Raw genomic sequence first — 18,265 nt, 5'->3', positions numbered from 1 at the left:
TTTTTCTACATCCCAGTGAATGGCAGTGTGGTTATCTTGTTACCACGCCAGCACATTTATCTCTTATGAAAAACAACACTGCAACTCTCCATTTATAAATTGAGGATCCTAGCTCATATTGGTTAAAAAGAAACCCTACCGAGGCTATGGATGCCTGCTGGCAGTAGAGGCTCTGCTTATGGTATTGAAGTTATATCTTGTCATCAATTATTACTATAATACCCTTTTCTTATTCTCTCCTTTTATCAGAGAAGTTATTTCCTTAATTTTTCCCTATTTTGAACTTTTACGCATAAGAAATTATTTTCTGATCAATCACATCATTTTCGGCTAGAATACCATCAGTAAAGCATCTTTTTGGCATATTGCTGTCATTTTCTTTTTCGCATAACTTATCATCAATCCAAAGCGTCCTATCTCTTATTCATAACTATCTTTACACACTCCGCTCTCATTATAACCATACCTCTTGCAGTCCTATTATTGATATGTGTACTCTAATTCATTTACTACCGTGCTATTCAATCCCTTGCCTTGCCATCGGAACAACACTTTTCCTATGCTTTATGAACACAATTTTCCAATTAGAGGGGGAAGGTTATTTAAAAAAATTTTAGATTGAAATTTTTGCATGCAGCTTATCTATTTCTATTCAAAACTAAAATCGTGGATTCAAGAAATTTGCATGCAAAATAGTGATTTGTTTACAGGAGAACAACAAGTATGGAGGGAAACTCTATTCGCAACAAGGCCACACTATTGCAACTAACAGAGGAGGCTCGAGAAACTTGCAAACACGAACAATTGTTTAGACATGATGTGCTTGCCTAGATTCTACCTTTTGCATCACTTTCAACATCAACTCAGACTACATCAGCTTCAACAAATTCCACTCCATACATGTCATTCCACATTTTTTCGGAGGTAAAAATTGAGGTAAAATAGCATAAGTTTCTGATTTATTGAAAATTTAGGAGACTTTCATGAAAATCCATTGAGCATTATTTATCATCATTCATTCCACATCTTTACCACTTCCCATTTTTCAGAGACATCTCATATTTCAGTTTGGGGGAGTGTTACTATCCTTCATTTCTTTCTTATGACCATGCCATTAATATTCTTTATCATCCATTGATCTTCTTTTTCATTCTCAACACCTCCCTTCTTCCATGTTGTTTTACACCAAGCATAGATTTCAACAGATTGTAGCAACCACCTCAATTTGTTTTTTTAACATCACATGAGACCATGCTAATTCTCCAGTTTGGGGGAGGAATTGCTACACATGATGGATGTTTTCTACTTTCTTTCTCATTTAAGGCATACAATTTTATTTTTATACAGTGCAGAAATTGATTGGCGTATATCTTTAAAACTATGAACTGAATTTGTGTGATTTTTTGATAACAAGGTGGTATCATTAAAATACACTAACCCAGACAATTTCAAGTTAAATTAGTTTGTCAAATTTTTGAAATCATGCGCTCACCTACAAAGTTTATATTTCATGATCCATGCATCAAAATGATCTGATTTTTGGATCATAGAAGCATTAATATAGTAGAAATCTACTTGCAAAATTTCAGCAAAATCTGGTTTGTAGTTTTTGAGGAAATGGTTAATGAAGTTTGTTGTTACTTATATCATATTTTGCTGCAACTTCATATACATATAGTTGAACATCAATGTAAAAATTATTACGCCTTCATCAACATTGCTAAAATTGAATATTCATTATTTGAGGCAGAATTCATTTGTTCCATCAATTTCATGACTTAGGATGAACATTTTTTCTATAGCTTGGTTAATATAGAGGCTTCGGGTTGCATGAGGACATGCAATATATTCAGTTTGGGGGTGTGTTGGGCCACTAATATGTCACTATTATTATCACTCTTTAACACCTATTTCATCAATTTCTACCCTTCTTTATCACGTGATTTATCATGATTTATCATATAATTCCATTTTATAATTATTTATGCTCTTATGGATAAATATTATTTATTCTCCTTTATTTTTAATAAATTGATGATTATTATGCATGATTTTGCCAAAGATGGTTTATTAATAAATTTATTGTAACATCACTCACCATTTTAGCCTCCAAGATATTTTCTAGATTGCAGATTTGATCTCCATCTCATCATTAAATATTCCAACTTAGGAATTCGTTGGAATAAGAAGTGACAATTTTTCATTGGACGTTTCGGGCAAATGGAGAAGAATCTAGAAAATCTGAAACATGGGTTTTGTCTAGAACGGACTGCATTAGTTTTATAAGAATATTTTTCCCAAATTTGGTCCGTATTAAGAGAAACAGAAGGTTCTCTGAAGACGATTTTCTCAGATTCGCTGTTGCAGCTGTTTTCCAAATTATCTCAGTTGCAATACAAAATTTGACCTGTTCCTATTGAATGTTGATGGATAAATATTTTAGATATGATCTTGCTGATCAATTTATTGTGAACAATCCAACATTGTAATGGGAATCATATTGTAATCATCTCGATTGTAACTTCTCTTTTCTCTCTGTGTATTTAAATGAGAACAAAGATCAAAGAGGGAGATGGATTATTAGAGATAGGATAGGATAAGATAGGAGGAGAGGGGATAATGGAGAGATTTAGATCTTTTCTTAGGACCTCAATTGTAATCAATATACAGAATGTGATTCTGAAGGAGACTGTATTATAATGAGAATTGAATTTAATGGTTAATACATAATTTACATTATTGTTCATTCGTATTCTCTGAAGTAGCTCAGTAGTATTTGTTGATGGCTAGGGCCTGGTCTCAGGTGGATCTTACTGCTATTCCCTATTTGATACTTTTCCATTTCCTGTAAGTTTATTGTGTTTTATATCTTTGCATTTCCTACGAGTTTATTCTATTTGATATCTTTCTATTTCCTGCGAGTTTATTTTGCAGTTGGTTTACTTTCCTTAATTCTGATTTCATGTACTTCACAACTTTGCCATTTGATTTCATTTATGCTCACCGTAGGTTGAATTAATTATTAGTTAAGACATTGATTTTTGTTGATTACGATAAGAGTGTGGTTAGTATAGAATTAACTGAAAGAGATTGGTTAATGCTACTAAACTCTTGGTTGATGTTATTTCCATTCGCATTCCTTAAAGTAGAACCAAGTGTGATTAATGTAAATCCAGATGAAGGAGCTCAATTACTGCTACAATGCTCTCGGTTGATGTTATTTTCAATTGAATTGCTTGCTTCAGATTTGATAATAGCTGCAGCTTGAGTTTTATAAATGCATCTGTTTACTCTTGTATCAAGTTTTATAGTTCAACTTAAAATGCATTACTCTCTAGATTTGTAGCTTACACATATTGTGTACACTCTTGAAACAAAAAGACTTATCCAGGTTGATAATTAATGTGAGGCAATTAGGAGTTTTAAAAGACACCTATTAGCATCCAACATGCATATGGCACTGTTGTATGATATCTTTCATATGGCACAATAGTATGTTCATGGTTCCTATGGTCAACATCATTCTATGATGACAATAATGAGAATTATGATGTATGGTAATAGAGAGAAACACTTGATCATTGGTATTGGTATATATGGCCGCAACACATTGGTATGGAAACATTATATATGCGCAATATATGTTTTTTTATTATTATAGAGCAACATGTGTTTCACATCATAATGTTGTATGTGTAGTCACAATGGTTTGCATTAAGAATCTTCTCACTCCATAAATATGTTTGGTATAGTCGTGACTCAGAGTATAATGTCACCATATTTGTAGCAATGGTGTAAACAATATATATTGCCTAGATCCTCCGCAGATTTCCCCTCTGCTTTTTGTCATGACTAAGGATGTGCAAGCAGGCTTATAGTGATGTTACAGTAACTACTTCATGTTGTCAGCGATCTTATTAGTATTCAAATCTTGTTCACAAACGAAGTTGTGAACAAGATCATTTTAGGCCTTAGGTAGCCTAATGTGACAGATAATGCCTCATATTATTGTACTTTGTATCACAACTGAACAATTGATGAAATCTAATAGAAGAAGAAGAAGAATTCTGGGTCTTCCCCCTTGTGGGGTTTTGCCCTAGTCTTCGACCAATCCTGGTATCTCTTTGTGTGCGTGCTTTTCTTCTAATGATCCTTTTTACTGTTCTGATGCATTACTGATGATGTTATAACTGCATATGTTGTAATAATGTTATTATGTTGTGGGGTCTATACATGATGTCATGCAATTATATAAAGTGAAGAAAAATTATCCGTAGCAAAAATTAACATGGTATTAGAGTTGGGTTGAATAATACTCATGGATATCAACCCTATGAAGACATTGATGATGGAAGCAAGTGAAAAATGGCGGAGACCTAAAATAAGGCTAGGGTTTGAAGTAAACGCTTGAAGTGTAGGTATAATAAAGGTTTGAGGTCTTGAAACCCTAGAATAATTAGTTGATCCAACACTTGTGGAAGATTCTATATAAGCTTAGGTAGTCTAGTCTCACTGTAGGAAATGGTATGATGATCATTGGAGTTGGCTACTGATGAAGAAGATTAAAGGAAACATTGAGATAATGACTATTGGAGGTTGGATCAAGAGGGAGTTCATCACAAAAGGTAAGTACCTTCTATGTTTATGTTATGACACTACTCTTGTTTAAATTTATTTTGATTGTTATTTATCCTTCCTGCATGAATATTTGAGTATTTCTAACCTCCTGATGAAGATGTGATTAGTTGATCCTTCTTAAGGATCATCTGGATGCTAGCTGGTGCAGGAAGAACAAGTTTTTAAGGAAAAAGGAAGCTAGAGCAATATGCAAAGCTCTACTACTGCCAATGAAAAAGCATATATATCTGAATGTTACAAGTTGATAAAGGTATCTAAATATTACGAGAAATGTATAGTATATTGTTTCATTTTGGCTACAATGTTGGATGGCAAGTTAAGCCTAGAGGTATGACAAGTATATCTTCTTCATAGATGAATTGATGCATACATATGATAGTAAGTTTGATCTCTAGTACATGTGATATGTTGCTTCATTTTATAGTTACAACTAATATGATATCTTTGATGTAACTAGTCAATACCTATCATACGACCTTGATGGTTATCTTGATTGTTGTCTAAGCTAAAAAAAAATTGAATTTGATATACAATAACTTGCTATTGTTGTCAATGCTTCTAATTAATACGGTAACCCTGATAGAATTAGTGTGGTTAAACTGTGATGTCCTAACAAATGTGACAATGTGATGAATGGATACCCTATCTTAATAATGGGACTTTGATGAAATATATTTATAATGTGATAATGAAGTGAATTAACCTTTAATGACATACTCATATGTGACATTGAAGTAGTTGGTGATAAATTGTCATGATCATGATGTTGTATGAGAACCTGATATAGTTAGACTCTTTGATCTAACAGTTTTTTTGATACATGACATATGTTAGACATGTTGATGTCTTGATTGATGACGAGTAAAGAATATTCCCATTCATAGGGATAAATCCTTGATGAGATCCCAAAACCTACTATTTATTTGTGATGAATGATTAGAAGTCCCATGATTGCAAAATGAAACAAAGAACTTTGATGCTATTTTTTATTATTGAGCTAACCATTCTTTGTTCATAGGACTGGTTTATCCCATGTAGTATCATGTTCCACCTCTCATATAGAAGTGTTGTTATGCCATGCTAGATTTCATTAATAATTTATTATCACTGATGGATCCTTGTATGTACTCTAAGTTAGATAGATTTGGGACAAAGACATAATGTTATTGTATGAGATAAGATTAGGCTTGCGATTGTTGCCTCCTTGCATGAGAGGGAGAAAAGATGAATATGGTATTCCTTTCTTTATGTTATATATTTTCTCTAATGTTTGGTGTCATATATGAATAAGAAAACATAGAATTGTTTCCCTTAGTAATGTATGAGGCAGTGTGATTGAACACTTCAGTAAGTTGTTTGAGTTGGCACCAGATACGAGCACTTTGATATGTTTTTGATCTTTAGAGAGCAATAGAAATTGATGGATGTGACCCTCCAGGGTAAGTGTCTGGGTTGATCAAGGACATTGAGCTAGCTCGTCCTCCCTATCTGAGCTCCCAAGGTGGGGAATGGAGATGGTGGGCTCCTAAGGATGAGAGACCTTTGAATGATATGGTGTATAGAAATATGAGATCTCCCCTAGTCAGAGTATGCCCCAGTTAGAATCTTGCCCACTTTGCAGGATAACCTCCCCATGTGGCTAATGGGATGAGGGTCTTGGGATAGGGTGTGATCCCTACCCCTTGCAGTAGATAGTTCTTTCCCAAGTTGGTGGATGCAGGTGTTCTACCATCTAACTCTCGAGGGTCAAGATGCGAAGATCATGGACAATAGGGTAGAGTGCAATCCTTACCTTTGGTAAGTTGATCTCACCTATTGTCAAGGACTTTGGGATAGAGTGTGATCCCTACATGTTGGGGTAGGTCTGATATTTACCATTTTATTTGGATATAGGGTTATGTTTAGATGCTCCTTTATATGAGATGACTTGGGGCGAGAGTGTCCCAAAGGACCTTCACCATTATTGCAGACATGAGGTGAGAGTATCTGGCATAGGACCTTCCCCATTGTCATTAGATTCTGGGTGGTAGAATTGGCTCGCTAATGACGTGGTTCCCAAACTATAGCATTGGATTCCCATTGGCAGAAGTTATGGGTTGAGATAGGATCCCTGATGTGGTTCCATGTTAAGTAAGGCTCCCTCATTTTGTTTCCATATTTAACTGTAGAAATTTAATAGAATTGTAAATTCTCAAGAAATTTAATCTAAAATCGAGAGACACAATTCTACTATGTTGATCCACGGAATGAAATTCACAATTTCAAACAACATGCATATACATGCAATAAGAAAGACCACAAATACATAACAATTTCTAGGGGAACCCAACTGGGAAAAACCCCTCAAATCTTGAGGAAATTAACCCCTACTATTTAGGAATTTCCTCCAAATTGATTGTGCAATTCCCAAGGATTAATCATTGATTGCATACAACAACTGTACACTCAAAACTAGTCTACAACTGATGTTACACTGAATTTTCATCTCCACTTCAGCTAAGGAACTCAAATTATCTACATGCACTAGTTATTTTAGGTTGATTGATCAGTTAACTAACATATCTCTTATTTAGGCTATTATCCCACTTCACCAGTGACCTTAACTAACTCTAACAATAGTTAGAGGTTAGTTAACTAAATACAACTTAGAATAACTGAATTGGATTACTAAAATTTAGAAATCACACATGCATAACTGAAATCCAAGCCCTCTAACTCGAATTTACTTAGCTACTTGAGTGACAAGATCCATGTCACACTAGTTAACTACCTCCAAGTTGTCCTGTTGATGTGGAAATTCGATTTACTCAATTTGACTAAGGCAAAACTCAAATTGAGCCTCTCTTCCTACATTTTTCCAACACTCCCTCTTAGAAAGAAAGGGATTTTCCACCACCCATATCCTGCAGTCGTGGAATTTGAATTTATCTCTTGAAAATTCCTTTGTTAAGATCTCAACATCTTTCTCCTCAGTTGGAATGTATTTTAGTAACATAATTCACCTTTTCACATTGTCCCGCAAATGATGATACCAAATATCAATGTGCTTGCACCTATCATGAAATACCAGATTCTCAGAGAGCTTAATGCAACTCTGATTATCACAATATATCATTTTTGGATCCATCTCATGACAAAATAGTCCCACAATTATTTTCCATTCACATGTTTCTTGACTTGCAGCCATGTATTCAGCCTCTGTTGAGCTAAGTTTCACAAATCTCTGCTTCTTGTTGTACCATGAAATAGATGTAGAACCAACAATGAAGATAGAACCTTATGTACTTTTCCTATCGGATGGACTTCCTGACCAATCTGTATAAGTGAAGCCTTGCAGCTTCACTCCCTCTATCTATCTATACCATAATCCATACTAGGTAGTGCCTCTGAGGTATCATAATGCATGCTTTGTTGCCTTCCAATATAATTTGATAGGTGTCACCATAGCTTGGCTGAGTTGGTTGAATGTATAGCACATGTTGGGTTGTGTGTTCACAAGATACATTTGTGAACCCACAAGTTCCCAATAAATGGTAGCATCAACTTCATTACCTGGAGAAGTATAATCCTTCCTCCAGTCTGTATCTAGAGGTGTGTCCATTGGCTTCCAATTCTCCATGTGAAATATTTGAAGTGTCTCGGTAGCTTACTTAGCTCAAGACACAAACAATTCACCATCACCCTGCCATACTTCCAGCCCAAGTAAGTACTGCATGAGGCCCATGTCTTTCATCTCAAATTCTCTTACAAGATCCTCTTTGCAAGAGCATATCAACTTCTCATCACCAGTCAATATTAAATCATCAACATATAAAACAAGAATAAGAAACTTACCATCTACCATAATGTGATAGAGGCTCACATATGAATCAATTTTGGTGAATCCTAATCCAATGAGATGATTGTCGATCTAAGTGTACCATGCTCGGGGCCCCTGTTTGAGACCATACAATGATATCTTGAGTCTGCACATATATGAATCACGATAATATGTCTCAAATTATTATGGATGATCTATGTAAATTTCCTCCTCAACAACACCATTGAGAAAGACTATCTTCACATCATTTGGTGGATTTCCCACCCCATCTATGCAACCAATGCTAGAATGGATCTAATTGAGGAATATCTTGCAACCGGAGAAAACGTTTCCTCATACTCTGTTATGAAACCAGCTCAAGAAAAGATAGAAAATATAGATCAACGCCTTAGAATTCAGCCTCTTCGAGGGGGCAACCTCCTTTACATTACATAAATGAACAATTATTCGATGATACAAATGAAAAGACCTCCTTTCTATATATAGGATTCTAAGGAGTCATAACATAATCAGAGCCGACATAACAATAATAATGTAAGGGAACAATAATAACAATAGTGGGCTTCTATGGGGTACAATAGTAACAATATGGGCACTACATGGGTAAATCAATATAATAAGTGGGTTGTACTAATAACAATAAGGGGTTACACTAGTAGTATAGGGGTCTAACATGCCCCTCTCCTTCAAAAAGCGTTGTCCTCAACGCTTGAGTAGTTATTGATGCTTCTGTATAAAATTCTTGTCCTCCCATGTGGAATCTTCAACGGGTAAGTTCTTCCACTTGATGAGATACTCTGAAATTGATTGATTTCGTAGTTGTCAGGTTCTTGCTTCTGTGACTGCTCTAGGTTCCAATATGATTTTTCCATCCTCTTCAATTTCTGGCAATATTGTTTGAATTGGGATCTTTTGCAACTTTTGAATAAGTGGCCATACTTCTTCGTCCTTCTTCCATTCATCCCTTGCTTCGTTTATCCAATCTGGTTGGATAACAGAAATGGCGCACAACAATGCTTCCACATCCTCATCCTTGAAGAGTCTTCCCCTTCGGTAAGGTCGCCATTCTTTAAGTGCATGTAGTATTGCCAACATTTCCTTCTCATAAATAGCTTTCTTGAGATGTAGCAGTAAAAATACCCAATCACCTACATCAAAACATTTTTCACTACGATTTTGATCTACATGTTGTTTCATTTGATTTTGCACTGAAGCGGCGTTATCCTTTAAAAGTTGGAGAACTTGTTGTTGATGCTCGATGTGATCTTTCACTGCTTGAACCTTTTTCTTCTTGATATGTCCTTCTATATTTAGAGTTTGAGGAGTGGTAATTTCTTCCAATCCTTTACAAGATATGGTCGGATTCATTTCTTGACACTCGATGTGATCTTTCACTTCTTGAACATTTTTCTTCTTGATATGTTCTTCTGTCTTGCTAGTTTGAGGAGTAGTAATTCCGACCAGTGAATTACAAGATATGGTTGGATTCATTTCTTCTTTCTTGATGTGATCTTTCACTTCTTGCACCTTTTTCTTCTTGATATTTCCTTCTATCTTGAGAGTTTGAGGAGTGGTCATTCTTGCCAATAGTTTACAAGATATGTTTGATTCATTTCTTCTTTCTTTGGGGTCGGGTCGTAGCATATATCGTCTTCTTTTGATGTTTCTTGATCCTTTTCTTCCTCCTCTTCATACTCTATGTAAAATAATTTCTTCTCAGCACACTTATGACCTTTAGTGCATTTGCTATCACAATTGTAACAAAGCCCTTTTTCTCTTTTTTCTTCCAATTGTTGTGGTGTAACCCTTGTAGGTTGTGGAAGGCTAGGAGGAACAACACATCCATATTTATAGTTGTGAGGGGTAGACTTCCTTGTTTCCATAATTTTACTTTCAAATATGTCACAAAGCCCTTTTACTCTTTCCAATTGTTGTGGTGTTGCTCTAAAGAAGGTGTTGCTCTTTGTATCCTCATAATGTGCTATCATTTCCTCCGTGAGAATTGACCACGTAACAAGTTTTTTACGAGAACAAAGCCCTTTATACCATAAAAATTGATCCGGTTCTAAATATGAAGATGCAATACATACCTTTTGTAATAGTGGTACACCATGTAGATCAAAATATTGCTCCATCTGAAGTATCCAATTTACCGGATCCTTGCCATCAAACTTCCTCATTTTGTTTTTTCTTGATTTTAGGACCTCGAACTTGAAACGACTGTAACTCTGTACTTGCCGATATTTAAGTTCTAAAATTGCTACCTGTAGTAGCCCTTTGTGTCCGCTTTTCAATGCCACCAGTCTGATCCAAATTCGATTCTCCAAAAAAGCGTTATGCACAATCTCCCAAGATGACTTGATTATAGATGTTTCCAGAAGAGTGAACTTGTATGAAGTGCCACGTGTCCATTTTTCGACCTTTGGCTCTGAACACGATATACGAGAAACTATAGTCCGTCCTCTATCTGTACCTTCTTATGAAATTTCAATCCGATCCTCAGAGAGAAAGTTATGATGATTTTACACAGGTCACCTGTTTTGAATGTAATTCAGGAGTCTGCAAAAAGACAAAATTCCTTAGATCATATCTCCGAAAATATCGTGCGAAAAGCTCTGAAATTCGGACCCAAGGTTGAATGCGATTTCTTCTCAAATGGGTTTTTTTTGTGACTTCTGAAACATCACAGAAAAAAAGTTATAGCGAAAATGCCACGATGACCTGTTTGGAGCAGCGAAACCCTAGAATCCAAAGCTCTGATACCAAATGTTATGAAACCAGCTCAAGGAAAGATAGAAAAGATAGATCAACGCCTTAGAATTCAGCCTCTTCGATGGGACAACCTCCTTTACATTACATAAATGAACAATTATTCGATGATACAAATGAAAAGACCTCCTTTCTATATATAGGAGTCTAAGGGGTCATAACATAATCAGAGCCGACATAACAATAATAATGTAAGGGCACAATAATAACAATAGTGGGCTTCTATGGGGTACATTAGTAATAATATGGGCACTACATGGGTACATAAATATAATAAGTGGGTTGTACTAATAACAATAAGGGGTTACGATCAATAGTTGCAAACATCGCGCGCGCTGCTCTGAACCGCGGAGCCGAGTTTAGGTCTGCCGCCGCCACAGTTCTTGGACGCAGCCATGAGCGGACCTGGGGGTGGGGAGTCCGCTCCCACCCCTCCATTATCCTCCGAAGATGCATTTCGAAGACTGTTAACGCAGAAAGGGAAGAAGCAACAGAACTCTGAGGTGCCGAAATTCATAAAAAAGCTTGAGGAAATACCAGAGATAGCACTTCCAGAGGAACAACCGATTAAAATTGCTCTTGCGCTGTCTGACAGAGGCCTGGTAGGGCAGTTTATGGGCCGATGGCCGTCCACTAAAACCACGGACGATTGGATTCAGCGAAACTGGAGACCTCAGCTGAAAAACAATGTGATTTGTTATGCTGTAGGACGAGGCTATTTCATTTTTGAATTTACCACCAAAGAAGATCGCGACCTGGTGTTCAGAAACGGGCCGTATTTTATGGGAAATCAAGGACTGTATCTCAACAAATGGAGTCCTGACTTTGACCCATCCGTCGATGTCCCCAAGGAGGCGCCGGTCTGGGTTCGCTTACCTAATCTCCCTCTACACTGTTGGAGCTATCAATCTCTGCAGAAGATTGGTAATGGGTTGGGTCGATTCATTGACAAAGCTGATCACAAGGGCCAATATACATGTGCTAGAATCTGCGTGGAAGTCGATTTGGAAGCCGGGCTACCAGAAGCGATCAAACTCAAAGTTGGAGAATGGCAGCACTACCAGAAGCTGGACTACGAGCAGTTGCCTTTCAAATGCCGAACCTGTCATGAGCACGGACACTTCCAGAGAAACTGCCCAAAAGCTCCAACAGGGAACACGGTTGAAGAAGAAGGATGGAAAGAAATCAGAAAGGGAAAGGCTGTTCCAAAGCCTCCGGGACAGAACAACTCCGTTCCAATGGGGAAGCCTCATTTTAACCCAAAAGCCGCTGCTGCTTCTAAAGATGGATCCTCCTCTGGAGAAAAGGTGGATGACAAGGAGACCCAAGAGGAAACAGAAAATAAGGAGAAACAAGGGAAAGTAAATGAAGTTGAACCAACAGTCCCTCCACCTGAGGATTGTCAGAGGGGAAATGAAGGCAATGAAGAACACATTAGTCTAGCCTCAGACTCTGAGGGAGAATCAGAAGAGAGAGACTCTGAAACTGACAACTCGCTAGTCACCCCAATCAAGACGACTAGAGGGCGGAAATCCAAGAAGAAACAGAGAGAGGAAAAAACTTACATAGATGTCCTCCAAGGTTCCCAAAAAACTCTCAAAGCAATGATGAATACCAGATCTGGGCGCAAGAGTAACAAGGCTCCAATAGGAGCCTCATCTCCCCAAAATAGTAAATAATGAAATACGTCTCCTGGAACTGCAGAGGTTTAGGTAGCAGGTCGAAAGAGGAAGCCCTGAAAGATATAGTGAGAATATACTCGCCTGAAATCCTCCTCATCCAGGAGACAAAGCTGGAGGATCTTCCTCTCCTCCAATCCAGTAAAGTTTTTTGGAAAAAAGGCCATGGAAGAGCGGTTAGTGCAAGAGGCGCCTCTGGTGGAATAGCCACCTTCTGGAACAGCGCCATATATGACTTTATTCAAGAAAAAAGCAGCCCCCACTGGCTCTTCATTCAGCTACTCCACAAGGATTCTGGTCAGCAAGTAAGTATGTTTAATGTTTATGCTCCTGTATTGCCAAGCGAGAAAAAAATCTGTTGGAACTCGCTTCATTCATTTCTTTTAGAGCAAAATCCCGAGAATATCATCATTGCAGGTGACCTGAATGTCACCCTTGCTCTTGATGAGAAAAAGGGAGGCTCCATCGTCAGGGATCCTGCCAGAGAATGGGTTGAAGATATAATGCTGGGCTGGGACCTGGAGGACATTAAACCTTCTTCAGGTAAATTCACTTGGTCCAATAAAAGAATAGCCCCCAACCACATTGCTGCCCGTTTGGATAGATTCCTTGTCCACTCTTCTTTCCTAACCTGCGGTCTTATGGCAACCTCTAAAATTCTTCCAAATCTCACCTCTGATCATAAGCCCATTCTTCTCGAGCTTTCCCTGGATAGCAATCTAGGCCCCATCCCATTTCGGTTCAGCCCTCTTTGGATCCAGCAAGAAGGCTTTCAAGAGGTGGTCTCCGATTCTTGGAATAGGCCCGTCCATGGTTCTCCATTCTTTGTGTGGGAAGAGAAAATCAGGGTTCTAAAAAGAAACCTTAAAGATTGGGCTAAAAGACTGCAATCCCCCACAGCCAAAAGAAAAGAAAATCTAAACAGGCTCGCTGCTCATCAGTTAGATATGGAGCATAGTCCTGTTTCTCAAAGCCTGCTCCTAAAAGAAGTCGAGCTCCAAAAAGAGGTTCATAGATCTAGCAGGGAGGAGGAAGAATTTTGGCGACAGAAGTCTAGGAATCTTTGGCTGCAGTCCGGAGATAAGAACACCAGCTTCTTTCATAAGCAAGCCGAAGCCCGAAAGAATTTCAAATCAGTCTCAGAGATTCATTACCAAAATACTGTGATTAAGGATTTCGAAGGCATTAAGAGAGCTGCATATTCCTTCTACCAAGATCTTTATTCGGCTCCTGAAGAACCAGCTATTGATCCCCATTCCTATCCGATCGATTTAATTCCCAAATGCGTCAAGGATTCGGACAACGCCATGCTGACAGCTCCGATTAGTATGGAAGAGCTAAAGGATGTTCTGAACAGCATGGAGCCTGATAAAGCCCCAGGCCCAGATGGGTTCTCTGTCAGGTTCCTTTTGACTTGCTGGTCAACAATTAAAAAAGACCTATTGAGAATGGTCAGAAAATCCCAGAATTGTGTAAAGCTAGGCGGTGGCATCAACTCAGCCTTTCTCGCCTTGATCCCAAAAGAGAAAGGCGCCTCAGACTTCAGCAGATTTAGGCCAATATCCTTGTGCAATTCCAGTTATAAGTTGGTCTCCAAAATAATAGCCAACAGGCTTAAAAACATTTTTCCAGACATCATCCCTGAAAATCAAGGCGGATTCATAAAAGGAAGAAAGATATTGGACAACATTGTGCTGGTCCAAGAAGCAGTTCACTCTAGTTGCCAAAGAAACGAGAAAGGTATGGTGATTAAGCTCGATTTGGCTAACGCATTTGATAGGGTGAGACATGAATTTTTGTTCGCTGTGATGAAGAAGCTAGGCTTCTCAATAGACTTCATAAACTGGGTGAAAGCCTGTATTGCCTCACCTTGGATCGCGCCTTTGGTCAACGACCGTTCTACTGACTTCTTCCAAGCTTCTAGGGGCCTGAGACAAGGATGCCCTTTGTCTCCGCTTCTATATGTTGTCCAGGCCTCGGTGCTTAGTTTCCAACTAGATCATAACCAGCAAAATCAAACTCTGCCTGGCCTCAGAACTACTCACAAGGTGAAAGACATTAATCATGCCCAGTTCGCCGACGACACCTTGCTGCTCGGAGGAGCCAGCATAATCTCTGCCAGACATTTCAAGAGGGAGCTGGACATTTACAGGTTGATCTCAGGCAGCAAAATCAATTATCGAAAATGCTCTATTTATGGCTGGAACTGCTCGACCAAAGAGCTGTCTGACATTGCAAGACTTTTAGAAATGGATGGAATTCGAAACTGGGAGTCATTTAAATACCTCGGGATCCCAATCTTCAAATCTAAGCCTAAAGTTGCTCACTGGCTGCCTCTGCTCGATAAGATAAAGAATAGAATCCAAGCTTGGGGTGCCTCTTGGCTGAATAATACAGGGAAAGTCACCCTTATGAAATCGGTCCTAATAAGTATGCCCTTATTCCAAAACTCTATTCTCCTTTCCCCCAAAACCTTTCTCAGCAAATTGGACAGCCTGTTGAGAAGATTTCTGTGGGAAGGTGGGAATAACAATGATAGAAGGATCCATTTAGTGAACTGGGAAACTCTCAAGCGACCATTTTTGGAAGGAGGCCTCCATCTGCGTAACTTGGCTGCCCAAAATCTTGCTTTGGGATCCAAGATTCTGTGGAATTTAGTCTCTGGAAATACTAGCTGGAGTAAAAGAGTCATTTGGAAGAAATACTTCCAAGGGCAGTGCTTTAGATGCCTGGATAAGCCTCCAAGAATTATAAAAGGATCTCTAATCTTCAATCTTTGCAACGCTGCTAGGGAGCAATTCAGCCATTACCTTTATTGGATCCTTGGTAATGGAAGAAAAATCAAAATCTGGGATGATTCGATCTTGGGTGACCAACCAATGAATCATGTGGAAGGTCTTGCAAACATCAAAAATTGGCTTCAGTCTTGCAATCTTCACACATTGTGGGATATCTCGAATTGGAAGGAAGCTCCTGATAGAACCTGGGATGGTTGGAACCTGGGGGAGGTCCCCATTATGCTGCAGGGGGAAGCTTCTTTACTATTAGATCTGCTCCAAGGTAAATCTCCTTCAAAGGCCACTGCTAAAGACAAAAGAGGCTGGGGATCCAGCTCTGGCCATTACACTGTTTCCGAAGGTTATAAAAGAACTATGGCTGTCCCTTATGCTCCGCCAAATCCAGCCCAATGGAAATTTATATGGGATTTCCCAGCTCTTCCCAAAATCGACTTCTTCTGTTGGACCGTGGCACACCAAAGCATTCTTACCAGAGATAACTTGCGAAGAAGAGGGATGGAAGGACCTTCCAGATGTCCACTTTGCTGGTCTGATGAAGAAACTATCAGTCACCTGTTGCTGCTTTGCCCCTTTGCTCAAGAAGTCTGGAGGGGAGTTCTGCTGTTAGATCCAACTAACCTTGATTTTCCAGATAACATCCCTGCCCTGTTCAGAACTTGGGCCAGCTTATCTCCCTTCTGCCTTAAAAATAAAAGTCTTCTTAAAACCAGTTGGATGTGGATCCCTAAATTCATTTGCTGGAAACTGTGGTTGGAAAGGAATAACAGAATTTTTCGAGAAGAAAGTTGCACTGCAATAAGAGTTATCTCAAAAATAAAAGCTTTGCTGGGCGAGGCTTTGGAAGCCAATACTTCCTCAAGGAACGAAATGAGTCTGGTCAAAGAGGAGGAGCAATGGTTCAAAGAACTGGTTCCAAATCTGAAAGAAAGGCCCTTTCATCCTGTTTCCGTCCATGCCAACTGGGAGATTAGGCTGGAAGAACTAGAGTTCATTAAGTGGAGATCGGCCCTGGATGATCACTGTTTATTCTTCGATGGGGCCTCTAAAGGAAACCCTGGGGTTGCTGGCAGTGGTGGAGTTCTATTGAGTCCTGGAGGTTCTCCGGAACTGAGATTCCATTGGGGTCTGGGAATCGAAACCAACAACAGAGCGGAGGCTCTTGCATTGTGGCAGGGGCTGACTCTGGCGATTAACAGAAATATCCTTTCTCTCTCAGTCTTTGGAGATTCAAGACTTATCATCCAGGCAATGCTACACCCTAAGACCTCCCATCAGGTTCAGTTAGCCACCATTATCAGAAAAATCAGGCTATTACTGCCCAAATTCAATAAAATCTCCTTCTATCATATCTTAAGGAACCTCAATTCTCAAGCTGATATGGAGGCCAATCTTGGCTCCCTCTGTTCTCGGAGATCCCTGGTGGTCAACTCAATTGAATCTTCTTGTTCCATTCCTTAATATACCTGCTGATCGACCCTCCTACCCTTCCTGAATTAAGGGCTTCCTATTCCCCCCTTATTCCTGCTCTTCGGGACCTCTGCTCAAATCAAACTAAGTAATCCGATAATTTCAAGCCTGATATCAGCCTCCGTTTATCGACCTCTGATTACTGTTTAGTTCCTGCTTCCCAAGAGCCCTCAAAGGACCCTCAAGGGCGCATCTCAGTTTCAGCTTTAATCTTCTCTCCAATCTCATTCCTGAAGGCTGGATTCAGCATATTTAGAGCCTCTCACTACCGGAAAGCAGCATTCGCTGTACTACGCAAAAACTTGCGTTGGAGCTTCCCGCTGAAGAAGCAATCTCTCCAAAGCGTGGTCAATCAGGTTCCTACGCCATTGATGCTCTTTGGAACAGCAAGATCAAGATCCGCAGGAAGATCAACAACATTGATGCTCTTTGGCACAGCAAGATCAGGCTCCGTAGGAAGTCCTCTGGCACTGTGCGTTGTTCCAACTATTCCAACAGCCAACACTAAGCGATCTCATGTCAAAGTCGACGAAGCTTATTTCTCTGACTCCGGACATCGGATGGACTGGCAAATCTCCGGATTAGAGGCGAACATACCCAACTCCATTAAGAATTCCCCAGATCTCTGTCTCTGAATTTGCAGAAATGTAAAAGCACGCGGTAGCTTGTTTGCCGCCCAAATAAAACTAACTGTTACTGTCGCAAAAAAAAATAACAATAAGGGGTTACACTAGTAGTATAGGGGCCTAACATACTCCACTTCCTCTACCTGAGAAAATCCTTTGGGCACAAATCTGGCCTTGTACTTCTCGATGCTCTTAATCACTGCATGCTTCACTTTGTAGATCCATCTCGAACCAACCACTGATTTCCTTTCTGGTCTTTGCACCACCTCCCATTCACTGTTCTTCATGGCGGATTCATATTCTTCCACCATAGCATCAACCCAAACTGGTTGAGAAACTGCTTCTTCAAATGAATAAGGCTCGATCTTAATGAGCTCGGTTATGAAAGCCATGTAACCTATGTACCTATAAGCGGACCTCCTATGTCGGTGTTGTGATGTGGGGCCTCCCACATTCTCCCATTCATCC

At 39.1% G+C, this 18,265-nt stretch overlaps 1 protein-coding gene across 1 annotated transcript; it reads left to right on the top strand.

The window, feature by feature from the left end:
• The first annotated feature begins 11,622 nt into the window (after window positions 1–11,622).
• Window positions 11,623–17,806, top strand: LOC149233530 (uncharacterized). The gene is made up of 3 exons (XM_089382223.1): window positions 11,623–12,722; window positions 12,932–16,949; window positions 17,408–17,806. The coding sequence occupies exons 1-3, from the start codon at window positions 11,623–11,625 to the stop codon at window positions 17,804–17,806; spliced, it is 5,517 nt and encodes a 1,838-aa protein (XP_089238349.1).
• Window positions 17,807–18,265: the final 459 nt, after the last annotated feature.

The sequence above is a fragment of the Pinus tabuliformis genome, chromosome J (genome assembly GCF_031772625.1).
Source record: "Pinus tabuliformis cultivar Carrire ecotype Pingquan chromosome J, CPIR1, whole genome shotgun sequence".
Classification (NCBI taxonomy): Eukaryota; Viridiplantae; Streptophyta; class Pinopsida; order Pinales; family Pinaceae; genus Pinus; species Pinus tabuliformis.
This window is presented reverse-complemented; position numbering and strand designations above follow the sequence as displayed.